Source organism: Triticum dicoccoides, chromosome 1A, assembly GCF_002162155.2.
Source record: "Triticum dicoccoides isolate Atlit2015 ecotype Zavitan chromosome 1A, WEW_v2.0, whole genome shotgun sequence".
In the NCBI taxonomy this organism is placed as follows: domain Eukaryota; kingdom Viridiplantae; phylum Streptophyta; class Magnoliopsida; order Poales; family Poaceae; genus Triticum; species Triticum dicoccoides.
The window spans coordinates 59,943,814-59,965,223 of NC_041380.1; the positions used below are offsets into that span (position 1 = coordinate 59,943,814).

At 46.4% G+C, this 21,410-nt stretch overlaps 2 protein-coding genes across 2 annotated transcripts; both read left to right on the forward strand.

The window, feature by feature from the left end:
• Positions 1-3,542: 3,542 nt before the first annotated feature.
• Positions 3,543-16,724, forward strand: LOC119362825 (hydroxyproline O-galactosyltransferase GALT3-like). The gene is made up of 7 exons (XM_037628091.1): positions 3,543-4,226; positions 13,641-13,890; positions 13,975-14,250; positions 15,325-15,453; positions 15,775-15,951; positions 16,028-16,135; positions 16,231-16,724. Exons 1-7 carry the CDS (start codon positions 3,607-3,609, stop codon positions 16,435-16,437), a joined length of 1,767 nt encoding a protein of 588 aa, XP_037483988.1. The 5' UTR covers positions 3,543-3,606; the 3' UTR covers positions 16,438-16,724.
• A 357-nt stretch (positions 16,725-17,081) lies between these two features.
• On the forward strand, positions 17,082-20,305 carry LOC119362832 (dihydrolipoyl dehydrogenase 1, mitochondrial-like). Its single transcript, XM_037628101.1, has 2 exons — positions 17,082-17,388; positions 18,884-20,305. Exons 1-2 carry the CDS (start codon positions 17,128-17,130, stop codon positions 20,132-20,134), a joined length of 1,512 nt encoding a protein of 503 aa, XP_037483998.1. The 5' UTR covers positions 17,082-17,127; the 3' UTR covers positions 20,135-20,305.
• Positions 20,306-21,410: the final 1,105 nt, after the last annotated feature.

The window sequence follows — 21,410 nt, forward strand, 5'->3', positions numbered from 1 at the left end:
TTTAATTGAGTTTCTGAATTGATGGTAAACCTAACTGTCAAAACATCTTATATTTAGTAGAAACAAGGGGTGTAGGTAAAAAAAAGTTCAGGGGAGCCACTATTTGGACGATGTGATTTTCTCTCTCTAATAAAACATCCCATTTAATCTCTCCCTAATAATAAAGCACGGATTGACTCCGTGGGTTCACCGTCACAATGCGCTTCTTCCTATTATTTTATGCTTTCACTTTGAATTTTAAAACTTATTCGAGGTGGTACTATTCCTGTAGGTCAAAAACATTACGATCCTACCGGTATGATTAAAACTTGGTCCTCCGTACGTTGGCCCAGCTTGCAACTCAGGGAAGAAAAAAGGCCCAGCTTGCAACGCAGGGAGGAAAAAAGGAGAGCTCCTATTGGATGCTCTTTGCGTCAAACTGCCGTCGCCACGCACAGGGGTAGCCTAACTGGGTCGGCCAATCGCGTTGTACCACTCGAAGTAAAAAGAAAGCAAAAACATAGGGATGCGAGTTGAGGAGAATCGAACCGGCGACCTGTAGGTTGGAAGAGCGTACTCCCAGCCACTCCAGCTAAATAGCATAGTTTGCAGTGGAGCAGCCCGCACCGAACATAACTTAGCACAATGTACAACTGGACTTCACTGCTGTGTCGACCCAGAATTAGTTACTGTAGTGTACAACGTCTTGAACATACGATTAGGCAAACAAAATTTCTGAAAACGAATAAATTTTGAATGTCCCAAGCATTTTTGGAATTTGTGACATTTCGTTAAAGCATGAACATTTTTTTAATCTTGAGAACAAATTTTGAAACGGAGAACAAATTTGGAAGCACGAACATTTTTTTTAAAGCACGAACATTTTTTGAATCTTGAGAACAAATTTGAAATAGAGAACAATCTTGAAAAATCCCTAACAAATTTGGAAGCATGAACAATTTTTTAAAGCATAAATCTTTTTTAAAATCTTGAGAACAAATTTTGAAAATAGAGAACAATTTTGAAAAATTCCGAACAAATTTGGAAGCGTGAAAATTTTATGAAAACATGAATATTTTATGAAGTCCAGTACATTTTCTGCATTTCGAAAGATTTGAAAATTTTTGTGTAACAAGAACAATTTTTGAATTTTGAGAATATTTTTTTTAAAACTGAACATTTTATAAAAAATACGAACACAATTTAAATATTTTGAATTTCTTTTGAAGAAAAGAGAAGAAAAAGAAAAGGAAAAAGAAAGAAAGCAACCAAAAAATCAGGAACATTTGTCGAAATTGTGAACACTAATTCAGAAATATGAACAATTTTTGACAAAAAGAACATTTTTTTTGAAAATTCTGAACCATATTTGAACTTTTTGAAAAGCTTAAAAAGAAAAAGGAAAATATTAAAAAAGAAAAAACATAGAAAACGAGAAATAATAGAACAGAATAAGACTGTGAAGAAAAACCAGAAAGAACCAGTAGAAGGAAAAAAAGTGTTTTGGTATATATCCGCGAACTGGTTTTAGGTTTTGTCGTCCCTCTTAGTTTCTTTAGGGTAAACATTATTATTCCTACACAGCCACGAGTCAGTCGTTGTGGCCACCTCGGCGTGTACCCCTTCTGTAGGTAGTGGGTTCGATTCCTAGCGAGATCATTTTTTGCGGTTTTTTAGTCTCGCGAAGCGAAACCACTCAAATGGGCCGGCCCAGATTGATCTGCGCCCCTATGCGAAGCGGCGACTACTTGCCGCAGTAAGCGGCGAATAGGGAATTCCGGAAAAAAGGCCCAGCTTGCAACTCAGGAGGAAAAAACACTTAGGCCTTCTGGCTGTACGTTGGTCCATCTTCAGTGCAACGCAGGGAGGTAAAAAATACATGCTTGCAATAGGATTTGAACTCGCAACCTTCCACGCAATACCTCTAGCACCATCCAACTGAACTAGATTGGCCTATGTTATTTATCTTCGCTTGGTTTTCTTAACAAATAGTACCACCTCATGTTAACTGTTTTTTTTCATAGGCCACACGCAGCTGCTGGAAAAAGAAAAAAAATAATGGCAAAATGGCACGCACAAGAGTTGAACACACGACCAGCAACTTTGGGGTTGCAATCTCTAGCCACGGGGCCAAACCACTGATGTGTCTTATTGAAGAGGGAATATATATATCTATCTATATATATATACACATATGCGAGATAGCATAAAAAAAAGTAAATAATCCCACCTCGCCCACATATATTGAATCACTTCTGTTTAAATATGTCCGCAAGTGGCCTAGGTAACAAGCTGGCTCAGGAGCAATATGAGGTGTATGGAAACACATAATTACCTTCCAGGAAGGAATTAGTCAGGAACGGAAGGCCTTGATTCGTGGGCTAATTAAACGAGATTTAAGAAAGGGAGGCCACAAAATGAGTCAGGAAGGAATTAATGCATGAGGAGGAGTGTTGGGGGCGCCCTGCCATTGGCTAATTCAACGAGATATAATCCAAGCAAGGAAGGAAATAATTATCCATGAGCAGGAACGAATGTGATGAATTTGGATTTAAAGAGGCGCGAGGCCACGTAATAAAAGAGCAAGGAAGGAAATAATTATCCATGAGCAGGAAAGAAGGTGATGAATTTGAGGTAGGTGGTGTGAAGTCTGAAGGAAGATGGAAGTCCATTGGATTCAGGTTGTCACATATGCGTAAGATTTACCTAATATTTTAGGTCAATTAAAAAGATTCTCTATTTTTTGAATTGCTATTTTGCTTTTGATCCAAACGATGTTCCATATTTTTTTTGATATCATAACCATATTTATTCATATTCATGTACAAAATGTGTCATGCAACTGACCGGAGATCAACTATAAAGTTAAAAAGATTTACATAATATTTATTCTAAAATTTGTACTCTGAATTAAAATTGATTCAAATGATGTTCCATATTTTGTTTTGATATCGTAAACATATGTTTAGTCAGGTACAAAATTATTTTGAGACAATTAATTCACACTTGCTAGATTTCTTTGAGATGCTTCATGAAGTGTCTGAACCTGAACTTATTCATAAACTTACATTTAATGTTAGACCACATTATCCTTAAATTTGATGATAACTGTGTAGCGAGGCAGTTCCTTGACCAGACCAATTGTGGATCATATGAATCAGTTTTTTCACCGTTGCAAAACACATGCGTTGTGCTAGGGAGCATGGGTGTGGTGATGGTGCATGCACCAAGTGCAGTTGAGAAAATAACTCACCATCATTACAAGTTCGCAAAATTACAAGTCGGCACGGGAAGGGGCTGTTGAAACATCATGTTCGAGTATGATGATCAAGCTCATCGCCTTGGGATTGATCATGTTTGTTATGAATATGCATACAACAAGACCACCATAAACAATGATGGCGAAGGGAAAGAAGTGGTAATGCAGAGGGTCAGTAGGGAAGTGTAAGGATTTGTTTTTCCCGTTGCAACGCATGGATATTTTTGCTATCCTATCTAAACTCACTTATCAGTCTATAACAGTTTAACAGTTTAGAGCAGGCGCCGTTTATTACGCCGTACACACACGAGCTCAAACTATGAGCGTGAGGTCTCCCCTAACTCTGTGGACTAGTCCTAGTCGCTCCGATGAGGAATTGCTCCGGCGTGATCCTCATCGTCTCCCTCGCCGCCCTGCTCTTCCTCCTCTCGCCGTCCCCCCTCACCACCCACCAGCCCGCCACCTACCCCGCCGGCTCAGTCGCCGACCTCCTGCCCTCCCTCCCCGGGCTCTCGGGCCTTTACCCGGCGCCCGCCAACTCCACCTCGCACCTCTCCTGGCACCTCCTCCGCCCCATCCTTTCCCGCTCCGATGCGATCCCGGGCACCGCCGCGGGCGTCCTCGAGGCGGCCGCCGCCTGGCGCAACCTCACCGTCGCCGTCGCAGCCGGCAGCAACCAAGAGACCCGCGACGCGAGCTGCCGGGCGTCCGTGGATGGAGATCTGCGCGCCCGTGGGGTCAAGATCCCGTGCGGGCTCGCGGAGGGCGCCGCGGTGACGGTGGTGGCGGTGCCCAAGCAAGGGGCGGCCAGGTTCCAGGCGGAGTTGGTGGGGGGAGGCGGCGAGGTGGTGGCGTGCTTCAATGTGAGCCTCGGGCCTTCTGGGATGGTGGTGGAGCAGAGTTCTTGGACCCGTGAGGACGGCTGGGGGGAGTGGGAGCGGTGCCCGCCGCTTGGTCACATCGGCAGCAACAGCAGTTGGCAACTAAGGTGATACTTTTTCGTCGGTGTTGCTGAGATCTGCAAATTTGAACTCTTGAGGCACGCTCTTACCACCAGTTATCATGCTTTCAGTTGATGCGTCTAGAGATATCAGGGTGTGTTGGTATATTACTCAATGCAGAGATTATCTCATGCTATTAAACATTGTGCTATGCCATGCTATTAAACTTAGGTTGTTATAAGGAATACATTACATAAAAGACTGGTATGTTGCATCAGTGCATATTAGTGGTTAGACTTTGACTGGTTATGCAAGATGATAATGCAGTATTTCTCTGTGGTATCATCCTAGAGTATGCGGGCGCCACTTTTGATATGATAGCCTGCATTTAGGATCCCTGAGCTAAACATTGTGTTGATCTTCAGTTCATCATAACACAGATTCACAATAATTATGTATGCTAACAATGAGAGCGATCGACAAATGGGCCATAATAACTCGGTTAGATGCCATGTTGTGTCCTCAGCAAATTTATCACGACCAGCCTCTAATGGTGGTTGATGTCATTTTGAACAGACAGTAGATCAGAATATTCTACTGCCAGCTTCCAAATGGACGGATTTAGTTGGTACCAGGCTACCAGTGAACAGTCTATATTTTCATTGTTTGTTGGGGTTTTAGTTGTTGATGGTCGTGGTTAAGTATATCTATATCCAAATAATTTTTGGGTAAAAGCAATATGTTAATTGCCCTTAGGACTTGGATTTGCTATTTGAGTAGCTGCAGTGGTGATGACCAAAAGGTGCAGTAATCCCATATGCCGAATGAACGTTATGGTTTTGTTCTAGCGTCCTTTTATGGCTCTATCATTTTTTTTGAAAAGGGGGGTTTTCCCGGCCTCTGCATCAGAACGATGCATACGGCCATCTTATTAATCAGAAAAAGGCAAAAGTGCCAACAAGGTTCCACAGTCTCCAGCTAAACAAGAAAGAAAAAGAAAAATGCAGCTCACACAGAGCTACAGACGGCTAGATATACAAACTAGCCCAAAAAAGATGCCACAACCGGCTGGCTAACAATAGATAGGGAAACTAATTGCCTATCCTATTACATGACCGCCATCCAAACCGGTTGAAGATATCCCGAGCGACCATCTCCCAACGGATAGATCCAATAACCAAATGCTCCCTGGCCTCCATCGGAGTGAGTAGCGACCACGAACGGATCAGTGCCGTAGCTCGGAAAATAACCTGCAAAAAATGAATCCGTGATGTTCTGTTAAAAACCAAATCATTTCTGCAATTCCAGATAGTCCATAGCAAAGCGCAAACTCCAACCCGAATATGTCTTGCGAGAACAGGCTCAACCCCATTAAGCCATGTCCCAAATAAAGCATTGACAGAAGTCGGCGGAGTAAGATTAAAAGCAATATGGATCGTCCGCGAAAGAACTCTAGCCAACGGGCAATCAAAGAATAAATGCTTAATCGTCTCATCCCGATCACAGAAACTACACCTAGTAGGTCCTGTCCAATTGCGTTTAATCAAGTTGTCCTTTGTTAAAATAACTTGTTTATGGACAAAGCACATAAACACTTTAATTTTTAAAGGCACCTTGACAGCCCAAACAAACTTGGAAGTTGGAATAGCAGTCAAATTAATAACATCAATATACATTGATTTAATTGTAAATACTCCAGAACTAGTCAACTTCCAACGCAATATATCGGGTTGGTGAGAAAGTTGGACCTCCATCAGTCTCCTAACTAGATGAAGCCATTCTTCCCAGCGATTGCCCGCTAGTGACCGTCGAAACTGAATATTAAGGGGGGTAGATTGGAATACCGTTGCCACGAACACCTCACGTCGTTGAGCAATCCGATATAAAGACGGATATTGAATGGCTAAAGGTGATTCACCAAGCCAAGTATCCTCCCAGAAACGGGTACTTGTACCGTTTCCAATAACAAATCTCGTCCTATTGAACATAGATTGTTTGACTTTCATTAGTCCTTTCCAGAAAGGCGAATCAGTCGGCCTGACTGCGACCTGGGACAATGTTTTAGTTTGGAGGTACTTGTTGCGGAGGATCTGCGCCCACATGTCCTCAGTCCCGGAAGACAGCTTCCACAACCACTTACTAAGAAGACATCTGTTCTTGACTTCAAGATTTTCAATACCAAGACCCCCTTGGTCTTTCGGTCTACAGATGATGTCCCATTTAGCAAGCCGGTATTTTCTTTTAAGTTCATCACCCTGCCAAAAGAAGCGCGACCGATAGAAGTCCAGTCGTTTCCTAACACCAACTGGGACCTCAAAGAAAGATAAGAGAAACATAGGCATACTCGTGAGCACCGAATTAATCAATATCAAACGGCCTCCGTATGACATGAGCTTACCCTTCCAACAGCTCAGTTTTTTCTCAAATCGATCCTCGATGCACTTCCATTCTCTGTTTGTTAGCCTACGATGGTGAATCGGGATACCAAGGTAAGAGAGGGGTAAACTCCCCAACTCGCACCCAAACAATTGCCTATAGGACTCCTGGTCGTCTTTGGCTCTACCAAAGCAGAACAATTCGCTCTTATGGAAGTTAATCTTTAACCCGGTCAATTGTTCAAACAGGCATAACACAAGCTTCATATTTCTCGCCTTGGCCAAATCATGCTCCATAAAGATGATTGTATCATCGGCGTACTGAAGGATGGAAACACCTCCCTCAACAAGATGAGGAACCAATCCACCCACTTGACCATTCTCCTTAGCCCGGCCTATCAAAATTGCTAACATATCCACCACAATGTTAAACAGGATAGGGGACATCGGATCTCCTTGTCTTAGGCCTTTATGTGTCTGGAAATAATGACCTATGTCGTCATTCACTTTAATTCCCACACTCCCTTTTTGCGTAAATGATTCGACCTGTCGGCGCCAGGCTTCATCAAAACCTTTCATACGCAATGCATGTTGGAGGAATGGCCACTTAACCTTATCGTACGCTTTTTCGAAATCCACCTTAAAAATTACTCCATCTAATTTTTTGGAATGGATTTCATGGAGCGTTTCATGAAGGACAACCACCCCTTCAAGGATGTTCCTGTCCGGCATGAAAGCAGTTTGGGATTGCTGCACCACAGATTCCGCAATCTGTGTGAGCCTATTAGTCCCGACCTTGGTGAAGATTTTGAAACTAACATTGAGGAGGCAGATTGGCCTGAACTGCTCAATCCTCACAACATCCGTTTTCTTCGGAAGCAATGTGATAGTTCCAAAATTCAAGTGAAATAATTGAAGCTGTCCAGAGAATAGATCATGAAACATAGGTAGTAAATCCCCCTTAATAATGTGCCAGCACTTTTTATAGAACTCAGCCGGGAACCCATCCGGACCGGGAGCCTTATTGTTTTTCATTTGTGCAATAGCATCGAACACCTCCTTTTCTGAGAACGGGGCAACCAGGATATCATTATCAGCCGCAGTCAATTGAGGCACGTCCTCAACCCTGGACTCATCAAGGGACACACAATTGGCCTCCGGCGGTCCAAATAGCTGTCTATAGTATTCGGTAATATAAGTTTTGAGATTATCCTGTCCTAAAATAGTACCCTCATCCTGCTCTAGCTGAAAGATCCGCTTCTTTCTGTGTTTACCATTAGCAATGAGGTGGAAAAATTAAGTATTCGCGTCCCCTTGGACTACTTTGCGGACCTTGGCACGCAAAGCCCACTTCAATTCTTCTTCGCGGAGAAGTTCTTTCAGCCTCTTCTCCGCCTCATTTTTAACTTGGAGCTCGGCGGGCAGCAACAACGCGGACTCAGCTTTTACATCCAAGGCCTGTACAAGAGAGAGGAGCCTATCCTTCTCAATCTTATACACCCCACTGAGATGCTTAGCCCAACCCCGTAAGAAACTTCTCAAATGCCTAATTTTATTCTGCCAGCGCTCGACCGCCGTCCTTCCTCCAACACCCTTAGCCCACTCCCTGGCTATGATGTCTAAGAATCCCTCGCGTTCGAACCAGGCCATCTCAAAAGAGAAGGTGTTTTTGTTTCCTATATGGTTCGGCTCCCCTGAGTCCACGAACAAAGGTGTGTGATCGGATATTCCCCGCGTGAGAGCTTGCACCGTAACAAGAGGGAGCTTCTGTTCCCACTCCACACTGGCGAGAACCCGATCAAGCTTTTCATATGTCGGGTTTGGCATAGCATTAGCCCAGGTAAACTGTCTACCAGTAAGCTCTATCTCCCTCAGATCTAAGCTTTCAATAATAGTATTGAACATAAACGACCACCTGCCGTCGAAGTTATCATTGTTTTTCTCCTCTCTCCTTCTAATGATATTGAAATCACCCCCGACCAAAATCGGAAGCTGTTCGGACCCACATATCCGAACAAGATCCGCCAGAAACTCCGGTTTAAGCTCGGGTTGGGCGGCACCATAGACCGCTACCAAAGCCCAGTTGAACCCATCAACTTTAGACCTAACTTGAAACTTTACCGCGAAGTCACCCATTACTACACTCCGGACTTCAAGGGAATCACATCTCACACCCAGTAAGATGCCCCCCGATCTACCTCGTGGCGGGAGGCAATGCCAATCGAAATCAAGACCACCCACAACAGAGGAAAGAAACTGCGGTGCAAAATTATCTCGACCGGTTTCCGACAGAGCAATGAAATCTAACCGATGTTCCAGAGAGGCTTCAGCAAGAAACCTTCTTTTAGCCAAGTCTTTCAGACCTCTGCTATTCCAAAAGATTCCTTTCATAGTTCATCATGGAATTTTTTAGCAGTCCGAACCCTAGCACTCCTACGAACTGCAGAGTCGGGATAAATCTTTCGCTTCCACTTACACCTTGGCTTAGTGTGCTCCGTCACCCGGTCCTCATAACCGGACTGAACGGAACTGATATCTACATCATCTAAGGGCGCATCATCGCCCTCCGACTCCTGATTAGAAGGTACTAGGTCCGCACAAAGATTATTTAGCACTCTAACCCCTAACGCATCAATTTCCTCATCATTCATGGGTTTGACCGCAGCAAGATTACGAATAGTCTCTAAGGCCCGCTCCGCCTCTAAATCTAACATATCATTCACCGAATTGGAGATTTCAATATCAGTAACGCCTAGTGAAACTCCTAATTGGTTTGCATTATTAACAATCTCCTCAGAATTAGATATGTTAACGGACATACCAGTAGATATCGCAGCATCGTGAAGCTTGGCCGCCCTCATAGCGCACCGCTGCTGCATATCGTCCACCTCCGGAAGGTCCAGAACGCGAGCACTCATCCGTCTCCCCGTCGAGACCGGGTCTGGGATACCGCCAAAGGCAACAACCTCCTCTCGAGAATGAGGAAGCTGCGGGCTCCCGATGCCCTCGGACAAGTGCCCGGCGGGTATGGCAAGAGGCGGGACAACTGGGGCCACCTGCCCACTCCCTCCTCCTGCCCCTCCCACCGGCTCAGAGCGGAGCGTCGAAGTCGCCGAGAAAGCGGTCCTCCTGATCGCAGACGAGGAAGGGAAGTCTAGGGCCACCTACCCCAGCCCCTCCTCCCCCAGCGTCCCGGGGGATGCTGGCGCCACAGCCAGGGCCTGAGGAGGGAGAGCCGAAGCCACCTGCCTCGGGCTCCCGCTCCTATCGCTGGCGACCCCCGACGTGGCCGGTGTCACCGGCGTCTGTATAGGGAGGGGAGAGGGCAAGGCCACCTGCCCTGACCCCCGTCCCGTAAGGCCCACCTCGGTCATAGATGACAATGCCGGAGCCACCTCAACCGGTACAGCAAGGGAAATAGGAGCGACCTCCGGCTCTACATCCCGAATTGCAGTCCCCGCAAAGTCCAAAGAAGGAAGCGTGTGCTCAAACTCATCATCAGTCTCTACCCTATCGCTCCACAGCTTGGGAGGCGCAGAAGCAGGCTCAAAGGACCCAAAACGCAGTGTCGTCGTGGGCACCGAAGGTGACGGTGTCGAGCCAGCTCCGGTCCCCTCCCCAGGCAACTGAGCATCTGGACGAGGTCCGGTCGACCCCTCTCGAGCAGACTCGTCTGGCGCCCCCTTGGCTCCTGCACCACCATCACTCTCATGCATATCAACATCATCCCCAGCAACCTCGTCAGCGAACATCTCAACGTCCTCAAACTCTATGTCGAGCGGGAATACCTCTCCCCTATATGTCCAGTGAACGACATCAGGCACGAAGTCAACATTCAGAACACTCACCAACATCCGAGCCACTCCATGAGCCCGAGTGAAAGCCATATCCACTCTCTCCGTCTTTCCAACCATGATACCCATACTGGCTACAACTCGAACGTCCTGCAGAGGCTTAGAAGGGGCCCCAGAAAACCGCAACCAGATCTGCGTAAGCGGCCTGCCTTTAGGCTCCACCTTCGTCCACTCGTGAAACTCCAAAATACACGTAGTACCAGGAACTCTACACAAGCCAAAACTTAGCAATTTCTGTAAATCCTCCACAGAAGGGAAATCCACCTTAAAGACATTAGCTTCGAGTCTGACCAGCTCCCACTGAAAGTCCCCCGGTGCCAACTCCTGAAGCCTCTGGATAATCTGAGCCTCAGTCACCTCGCCCTGAGTTGCTTTCACAATCCCGGTAGTCAGGCACTGTGTATCCTCGGGGATCTCCCTCGCGGCCGGGGACTCGAAGAACAATAACTCCGCACAGTACAGCCCATACATAGTCAGAGATGGAGCCTGGTCACGCACTAACGGGCAATCTCCCGAATCATGTGCAAGCTTGCCACACGAGTCACACAGCTCTGCGACGCACTCTACAATAAAATGGCCCTTCTCACCACACCGGTAACACAACATCCTTTCCTTCTTGCGCGCCCACTTGGCCGCCCTCTCGGAGTCAGACCTGTCTGATGTTTCACCCGCAGCCCCAGGCACCGGAACATCAACCTTGGCCAGTGCCGTTACCACCTCCATTGCTTGCGTAGTAATATCCGTAGACTGAGCAGTATCTGTCTCAACCGCAGTAGCCCCATGGTCAACAGCAACCGGAGGCGGAGGTTGCCGACGAAACCTCCCACGGCCCCCACCCCGACCACCCCGATGTCCACGGAATCCACCTCTCTGGCGGTGATCCGGACCGGATGCCCCCTCGACAAAGCCACCAGGAGGTCCGAGGAAAGGTCTCTCAGCAGACCCGTCACTCTGCCAAGTATAGCCTCGGCCTCCACCGGTAGACGAGGAACCGCGGTGCTGTCCGTCTCCATACGCATCAACACCATCATCACCCCACTGACCTCGGGGCGCCTCAAAAGACTCTCGAACTGTCAACTCCTTCGTAGGCTGCGAAGACCCAGACCGATACTGAGCCGGCCTCGCGGCATAGTGCGGCGGCGGAGCAGCCTGAGGCGGAGCTCCACCCGGGGCCGGCACCATAGGTCTAGGACCAGACCCGCCGCCACGACCAATGGCAGTGGCCACCGGAGGCGACGGCCCCGGAGGTCGCTGCCCTACCGGGCCTCCTCTTCCCGCGGGTAATCCCGGCGGCCTGGCAGGCGTTGGCCCCGGAGGTCGGGGACCAGCAGGTCCTCCACTGCCCGTAGGCACCACCGGCGGCCGAGCCGCCGCAGGCACGGGCGGCCGTGCCCCTTGGTTACCGCCAACCCGTCCTAAGGGGGCGGGAGCGCCACGCCCGGCCCTGACTACAGCTCGCCCAGCGCCGGCGGCGCTGAGCCCCGCGCTGGGGACCCCTTGACCAGCCCTCCCAGGCGGCGGCGGCGGCACGACGGCCCCGGCCGTACTCGCAGCCGCTTGGGGCTGCGCCGTCGGCGGCCCACCTGCTCCTCGACCGGCCATCGCACGCAGTGGCGGGATCCGGCGAGCACGACCAGGACCGCACGGAAGTAGAACGGGCGTCCCACGCCGACGAACCCTAGGCGAAGAAGCAGATACGCACGCGTAGGAGGAGATTACGTCCGTGCATGCGGCGCTAGATGTTGTGCATGTGTCGCCCGGTATGGCCTGGGCCTCATACCCAGCCATATCCGGCCCACGTTGCAGTGCGTCAACGCAATTAGGATCCGGCCCGCATCGGCCCAGTAGTTCGTTCAAGCGCTCGCTGCGAGCCGCTCGGATCCCGCACGGCAACCTCGACGGCACCACAGCCGCCGCCGCCGGCAGTGATCCAACTGTCGACCGACGAGCAGCCTTTCTCTTCTTGACCACCGTCCATGAATCCGGATGGATTAAATCGAACAAAGTGAGGTTTGGAATGCGTACCTTAAGGCAACGGTCCCTTCCACGGTCTGACCGCAGATGCCGCATTTCTCCGGTGAACGACACGGCGTACCAATTCCTTCCTCTCGTCCGGAAGAAGCCCAACCCTCGCCGGATCCTCCACCGGCACAACCGTGTCTACGGTAGTGGCCACCTCATCTTCGTCATACCCTGCATGAAATAGATCACAAATCAGATCCGAAGGCGTAGGCGACGGCGGCGAATCCTCTGACTCGTCGCTATCTCCGTCGGCCTCCTCCTCGTCCGTAGCCAATAGGGCCCAGAAGCGACCGCTGATGCCCGCCCGAGCAGCCGCGGCGGGAAGACACGGCGCGGCGGACGCCTTCGCGGTCTCCCGGGGAGTCGCCCCAGTCGCCCTCATGACGAGATTAGGCTGTAGTTGACCAAATCCAATATTTAGCCGCACGTATCATGGGTCCGGCCGCCTCGTGGGAGGGTGACCTACGTCCTATGAAGAGAGCCGTTGGGAGAAGTGCTCTGCGCACGGAACATTTAGAACGTTGCCACTTCCAAAGTCCCACAACTCCCGACAGTCCGAGCCTTAAAAGGTCCCTCGGACTCCAAAACCTGGCCCTGGCCTCCTTCAACCTTGGTTCTGAGGGCTAAGTGTCTCTCCTCTTGAATTTATTCAAGTGTGAGTGAATGAGTTGCATGCCATGGGGGCTATTTATAGGCTAGGGGTCTTTGACAACTAACCGAGGTTACCATTGAACTAAGGAAGTGGAACCATGGAAGGGCAGAACTAGGTAATCTTTTGTCCATGAGTCCATGCGCTCATGGTGGGCTAGGAGGGGAATTGTGGCCCATGGGAGCCCATCACCATATAAAGGCTTTCCTCTTGGGCCTGGGCTCCTTTGCTTGTTTGCCTTCATTTTTGACCTGGTCTTTTATTTTTCTTCTCTTCCTTTGACTTGTTGACCACGAGGACTTGCTTGGACTTTTGTTGACTATATGGTTGCTTGCTTGGGCCCATGGTAGATTGCATGGAGTTGTGTTGACAGTCTTGTACTTGCGTTGACCATCCATGTGGATGCCATGCCATGTAGGACTTAAGTGGCTCTCCGGTATAATTTAGCCATTCCCTCAACAAATAAAAATATATCTGTATGTATTATTTGAATTATGTAATATTTTTCTTGTTCTTATAGTTTCTGGTGGTTATGATAAAACAAAAATTTCTTTTGATCAGTCCGGTCGATGCCCTTGTTCGTTGCAATCAGCAAGTGAGTGTGAATAACATTCAGGGGAGTAGCAACACCACACAGAATGTTAGTGCGAACCAGCTTGAAGATGAAAAGAGGCTCAAAGGACGTGCACATTTCAGTGGCAGTACTGCAATTGCCGAAGGAGAACCTTTTACAGCAACACTGTGGGCTGGTGCTGAGGGGTTCCATTTGACAGTAAATGGGAGGCACGAGACATCGTTTGCATACAGAGAGGTAAGCTTACGCTACGTGATAAGATTGCATTCATAAATGTTCATGGGTATTGGATACTTATGAATGCTGTTAGGTTTTTGATAGAGGTTGGAGCCATGGTCAGTAGCAGAAGTCAAGGTCTCTGGGGATTTGGAGCTCCTATCAATCTTGGCTAATGGATTGCCAGTTTCAGAAGATGTAGACATGGCTAGTGTTGAGCTTCTGAAGGCCCCACCTGTTCCAAAGAAGCGGATTTTTCTTCTTGTTGGTGTTTTCTCTACTGGAAACAACTTCAAGCGCCGGATGGCTTTGAGGCGAACATGGATGCAATATGAGTCTGTCCGCTCAGGCGAAGTAGCCGTGCGGTTTTTCACTGGCCTTGTAAGCTTACTTCAATCGCCTTGAGTGCAGTTACAGTTTTTCAGGTTCTTTCTTTTGCATCAATATTTCTGTTCAGTTTTTTTTTTGGCGGGGGAATATTTCTGTTCAGTTGTGATTGCTTATTGGATTGAGTGCCACTTGCTTATTTCTTGGATCTTCCTAATCCTAATTTCTCCAGTTTCCTGTAGGCAGTTATTATATCTACACAGACTAACTTCTACGTAGTAGTACATGAACACCAATTCCATTCAAGAGGGTACCATTCTGTGAGAGACTGACTATGTTTCTTGAAAATGAATATTAGATGAAACAACATCACAGTGTGTTGGATAACTTGATAAATTTTTGTTTTGGACTGAGGAACGTTTAGTTACTATATTCACACGTTTTGACAGATGGGTTGTCACTTACTCCCTCCGTCCCATAGTGTAAGACGTTTTTTCACACTACACTAGTGTCAAAAAACGTCTTACATTATGGGACAGAGGGAGTAGTTGCTTACTTAGTTACTTCAACGCTGATTAATGTGAGAAAAAGTTTTAAAGGAAGGGGAAGATAATAGAATAATTTTGGGGAGTCAATCCCGTATAGGAATGTTTTGGACCTAAGATGCAAATAGACCCTTACACTGCTTCTTATTGGACTAACAACTTCTTGTTATACTAATGCACCAATGAATAGATTAGGCCATTTATATATTTACTGTTTCCTACCTCTTACATTTGAAGTGGGCTTATATAGCCTTAACAATCCAGCTAGCACCTTGTTCAGTAGTTAAGTTGTTGCAGATAAAATTTAAAATGGCGAAAGATTACTAAAAATCCAGCTATATCCCAAAAATGCAGATCTTCTTTTTCCTTGGTTTTGTTTTATTCATGGCAGTGATGAAGCTTAAATTAGCACTGGGTAACCAAGGTGAATTTCCGCGAAGAATAACACGACAATGCTAAATTGAAGGAACAAATATTTTTTAAGCTCTTTTTTCATCCATAACAAATAAGGTGCTCAAGTGTTACTATGACCTAGTACTGGTTTCATCCAATGTGATCGTTATTTTTTTGGCCTCAAATGCAGCATAAGAATGAGCAGGTCAATATGGAATTATGGAGAGAAGCTCAGCTGTATGGTGATATCCAGTTTATGCCATTTGTTGACTACTATACCTTGATCACTCTAAAGACTGTTGCAATTTGTATGTTTGGGGTATGTATTCTCTTTCTGGTTTGCAGCTTATACGAACTTTATTTTCCTTGCTCTCTGTAGGGCATAACTAGATTTTTTTTAGTACTCCAAAATTACCATGGTTTTTGGAAAACACACAGTTTATTAACTTATGGTATTTACTGGATACAAACACCTTTGTCGTGGTTTTCTTATTATGCATGTTCTTGTATGTGTTAAGTAAACCTGAAATCACCATGGGTTTAGCACGTTCTCAAATTCCAGATATGGGTTATAGCCTATATCTAGTAATGTATGCATATCCTGGCAACATAAACTTATATTTTGTCTACAAATTTGCAGACCAAAATTATGCCTGCAAAGTACATCATGAAAACAGATGACGATGCTTTTGTTAGGATCGATGAAGTCATCTCTAGCCTGAAGAAGGCGAACCCCCATGGTCTCTTGTATGGTCTTATGTCTTTCCAGTCTTCACCACACAGAGACAAGGATAGCAAGTGGTTTATCAGTCCAAAGGTACATCATGTTTCCAGTTACCCTGCCCTGCACGGGTTCATTCTTAGGCTGCTTTTCTTACCCTTGAGGAACACAGGAATGGCCTCTTGAAACATATCCGCCGTGGGCTCATGGTCCCGGATACATAATTTCAAGGGACGTTGCTAAATTTGTGGTTCAAGGTCACCAAGAACGAACACTTCAGGTTCGAAGATAAATCATCTCGCAATACGTTCATAAACTTCTCCTTGTGTTTACCCCATTGGAAAATCTCTTGATTGATCTCGTTTGCTGCCTCAGCTATTTAGACTTGAAGACGTGGCGATGGGAATATGGATCCAGCGATACAAAGACAGTGGTCAGCAAGTGAACTACGCCAACGATGAGCGCTTCTACAACGAAGGATGCGACTCTGATTACATCCTCGCCCACTATCAGAGCCCGAGGCTCATGATGTGCCTGTGGGAGAAGCTCCGGAAGGAATCTCAAGCGGTATGCTGCGAATAACTCTGAATCGGCGTCAGCAAGGGGCTGTGCAAGGACGTGATAGATTAGGTAGCTAGTCTTGTTGTTGTTGTTGTTGTTGGTGGTGGTGGTGGTGGTGGTGGTGTGCATCCAGCATTTTTATGTTGGTGGGAAGTTTGTGTGTAACGGTTGTAACAACCGGCGACCATCGTTCTTTTGTTCCGATCAACGTTTCGTTTCACGGAAGAGAGTGTTGATCCATGCATATGGATGTTGTTCTCAAATGATACCTTGAAAGATATTGCTAACTAGAGATCTTGAGCTTTTGATATGTTTGTTCCCAGCGATGAAGTTAATGGTAAATAAACCATGCATAACTCCAAAATTTCAACTTGAGAATGATAGATTTACGAAAATGCCGCTGTTGAAATAGATTGATTGAATGAGAAGCATGTCATGTTTTTCTAGTGGTTCTGAAAGAGAAGTGGGGATAGCAAAATAAATTGACTTGTGAGGGCAGAGCCTCCCCAGGATCCCAGTGGTCTACAAGGGCATATCCATCCTTTGCAGGATTGGGCGTTGGCTGTGAGCCAGCAACATCCCTCTCGGCCCAACGTACGGCGGCAACACAAACACATTCCCGCCACGTACGGCCCGGGCCCGGTAGAGAACAAATAACTTTCATCGACGCTTCCCATCCTCTCTCCCGCCGAAGAAAGGAAACAGAGGAAGATGGCGCTGGCTATCCTGGCGAGGCGGAGGGCGGCGGAGGCCGTGGCGCGGCGGGCGCACGCCCCCGGGGCGGCGGCGCTGTCCGCGTGGAGGGCGTACGCGGCGGCGGCGGAGGAGAGCGACGTCGTGGTGGTCGGCGGCGGGCCGGGAGGGTACGTGGCGGCCATCAAGGCGGCGCAGCTGGGGCTCAAGACCACCTGCATCGAGAAGCGGGGCACCCTCGGCGGCACCTGCCTCAACGTCGGCTGCATCCCCTCCAAGGTGATTGACCTCTCCGTTTGTTTGCTGCCCCGTTCATTCGCCGTGCGATAAGAGGTGACGCCGAGTGTTTTTAGATCTGTGATGCATGGCTATTACCCAAAAACGCTCTTATATTATGGGACGGAGGGAGTAGATTATTGTCGTTCGTTGTAGCTCATGTGGTGTCACTTTTATTGATTGATGTGATTATGAAGCGCCTGTTTGCGATGCATCAACTCTGGTCTTGCAGCGGGGTAGCATTTTGGGCTATGCAGCTAGGGTTTGAGATCCCTTGATTAGAGGTCTTTTGCAATCTACCGCCATGATTAGAGGTCTTTATGCGATATCTTTTGTGGCCCGGAATCAAAATTACGTCAAATTCAGTTTTATTATGTGTTTGTAAATTTCTTCCACTGCGAGATTTGGTTGGTTTTCATTAAGCTTGGGTAATAAGGCATAATATTTGTTATTCCAACTTGTGAGCATCATCTGAGTAGATTAATTTTGTTTGCTTTATAGCTAATTTTTGTTCCAGTTAGACTTTGTACCCTTATAAATTCTGTATACAGTACACTTGCGAGGACTTCATTTGCAATCAGTTAAATGGGTCTATTTTTTACCTTGCTAACAATATAGTACGTCATAAATGGTGAAGGGTTTACTGCAGTTTTTCCCCAAACAGTTGACCAGAATACTGTTCCTGCTAAAACAAAAGTATCAAGTCTCATCTTTACACGTGAGAGCGAAACATCTTTCTTACATGTTTATCCTTCCTACATGTCCAATGTACATGATTTAGGCTATACAATACAAGCTAAACTTACTCTTGTTCGAGATAAATATCTACACGGTAACTCAACTTCTCATAAGGTAGGAAGATTGGTTAGGACTTAGGAAGAGACGTGGTTGGGATGGATAGATAAGTTAGCTGTGTAGGGATAGCAACTAGCCAACTACTCCCTCCGTTCGGAATTACTTGTCGCAGAAATGGATGTATTTAGATGTATTTTAGTTCTAGATACATCCATTTCCGAGACAAGTAATTCCGAACGGAGGGAGTAGGAGGGAAAGAGTTCATTTCCTGCTTCCCTCTTACAATAGGGATACATCTCTCATATAGACATTCTAAGTCGGTTACACTGAACAGCAAGTCCAGTTTGTAGCAGCTGGAACCATATCCTAACATACAAAGTCAACAACATAATTTGACCCCAAGACAAGGACTCTTAATTGTATACAAACTCTAGCATAGTTGGACACACTAATGCAAGGTTGGATATTACTAATATATATGTCTACAACATCTTTCTTTCAGGCCTATCATCTGTATAGCTCCTAAGCTTTATGCTGTTAGAAATCTTAGCATAAGATGAGCACCTTTATCCGGAATCTAAACATTTGATGTATTTCTTCTATGTGAACTAGTGCACCTAGAGAATTATGTACGTTGGTTATATATCCTTGCAGACGTGACTGGGAACACTTCTAACTCCCTTTGATGCTTCTGATCTGCCAGGCTCTGTTGCACTCTTCTCATATGTACCATGAAGCAAAGACTTCTTTTGCACACCATGGAGTGAAAATCTCTAATCTGGAAGTGGATCTCCCAGCCATGATGGCGCAGAAAGACAAGGCCGTGGCCGGGTTAACAAAAGGAATCGAAGGCCTCTTTAAGAAGAACAAAGTGACATATGTCAAAGGCTTTGGGAAACTTACTTCCCCTTCAGAAGTATCGGTTGATTTGGTTGATGGTGGCAACACTGTTGTCAAAGGAAAGAACATCATCATTGCCACTGGATCTGATGTAAAATCACTTCCTGGGATCACAATTGATGAGAAGAAGATTGTCTCATCTACTGGCGCCCTGTGCTTGTCAGGTATCCCAAAGAAAATGGTTGTCATTGGAGCTGGTTACATTGGCCTGGAAATGGGTTCAGTCTGGAACCGTCTTGGGACAGAGGTCACTGTTGTTGAATTTGCTCCAGACATAGTCCCATCAATGGATGGTGAAATCAGGAAGCAGTTCCAGCGCATGTTGCAGAAGCAGAAAATGAAGTTTATGCTCAAGACAAAGGTGGTCGGAGTTGATACCTCTGGAGACGGGGTGAAGCTAACACTTGAGCCTTCAGCTGGAGGTGAGCAGAGCATTCTTGAAGCAGATATCGTTCTCGTCTCTGCTGGAAGGACCCCATATACTGCCGGGCTCGGGCTGGATGCCATTGGGGTTGAGATGGACAAGGCTGGCAGGATCCTCGTCGATAAGCGGTTCATGACCAATGTGAGTGGAGTTTATGCGATCGGCGATGCCATCCCTGGGCCCATGCTTGCCCACAAAGCCGAAGAGGATGGTGTGGCATGTGTTGAGTTCCTCGCTGGCAAGGAAGGTCACGTCGACTATGACTTGGTGCCTGGTGTGGTCTACACACACCCGGAGGTGGCATCCGTTGGGAAGACGGAGGAGCAGGTGAAGGCCTCAGGAATTGCCTACCGAGTCGGCAAATTCCCGCTCATGGCAAACAGCCGTGCGAAGGCTATCGATGATGCCGAGGGGATGGTTAAGGTCGTGGCTGACAAGGAAACCGACAAGATTCTTGGTGTGCACATAATGGCGCAGAATGCTGGAGAGATCATCCATGAAGCTGTGCTTGCCCTACAGTATGGAGCATCCAGCGAGGATGTTGCCCGAATATGCCATGCACATCCCACTGTGAGTGAAGCCCTCAAGGAGGCTTGCTTGCAAACCCATTCTAAGGCCATCCACATATGATTTTTCCTTTTTCTGTTATCACTTGTCTCAGGAAGTTCCAAAATTTTGTAATAATTTTGGATGTATGGGAACAAAAAGCGTATGATTGTCATTTCGCCCTGTCGGCGATACTGTGAATTAACAGTTGCCAGTGCCACAGGTTCATTGTACATGCCATTGAATTTATGTTTACTTCTTAGGCCCTGCTACATTGGAGTGAGGCGTGTTGGAGACCGGGCTCCAGGGAACCTGGTATATTGGAGAAGAAAACAAAAAAAAAATCTATTTACAAGTTTTAGATGTTTTTTCATGCCTGTACGCAGAAAAGAAAAATTCCTGGCCCAGGAAGAACAGAAGGAAGGCCCATCTTTATACACATATTTGTCCATTTTGTGTACTTCAGGTATGAAAATGTATGTTGCTGGAAATTCATACACATATACTATACAGTTATGTACTAGCTAATTGCCTGCACGTCGTAACCAAGGCAAACATATTTTAGTGATTCAAAATACCAATTATGAGTGGCTCGACAGAGACGTTGTGAGTTTTTTTATTCCTTCCCACATCGTGTTGCAGAATGTGAAGATGATGAAAAGGGAATGAGGGATTTTAGGAGGAGCCCACATAAATCATATTTTCCCTATACTAAGATGATCCTAAGATGATGAAAAGGGAACGAGAGATTTTAGGAGGAGCCCACATAAATAATATTTCCCCTAATTAAGGGGATCCTCGTTTGACAGCGCCTGGGCCATTATTCCTGCACAAGAGAGATGTAGGTGTGTTTGATAGCCTGCATTCCCTTATCTATTATCTACTTAACCCATTTTTCGACGTTTGGTAGGGTGTACTCTCTCCGTACCGAAATACTTATAGTTGGGGGAAACTAGAGTAGCGCATTTTGGAGACCGAGCTCCATGAAACCTTTTATTTTGAAAAATTCAAAATTCATAAATTTCAGTTTCAAAAAATCCGAAAATTTTTATACATGTTGCAGGGATGTAAAGTGTATGTGTTAAAAATTTCAGGATAAAATACCTTGAACCGCGAGCTGCACAAAAAAAACAAATCAGGGACTTTAAAGATAAACAGTACATATGCTAAAAAGTCCCAGATTTGTTTTTTTTTGTAGCTCACATTTTAATGTATTTCGACCTGAAAATTTGCACACATGTACATTATGTATCTAGGTATGTGTGTATTTATTTTCATATTTTTTTTAACTGAAAAGTTCGAATTTTGAAGTTTCCAAATAAAGGCCTCCATAGAGCTCGGTCACCGTTTGGCATTTTCG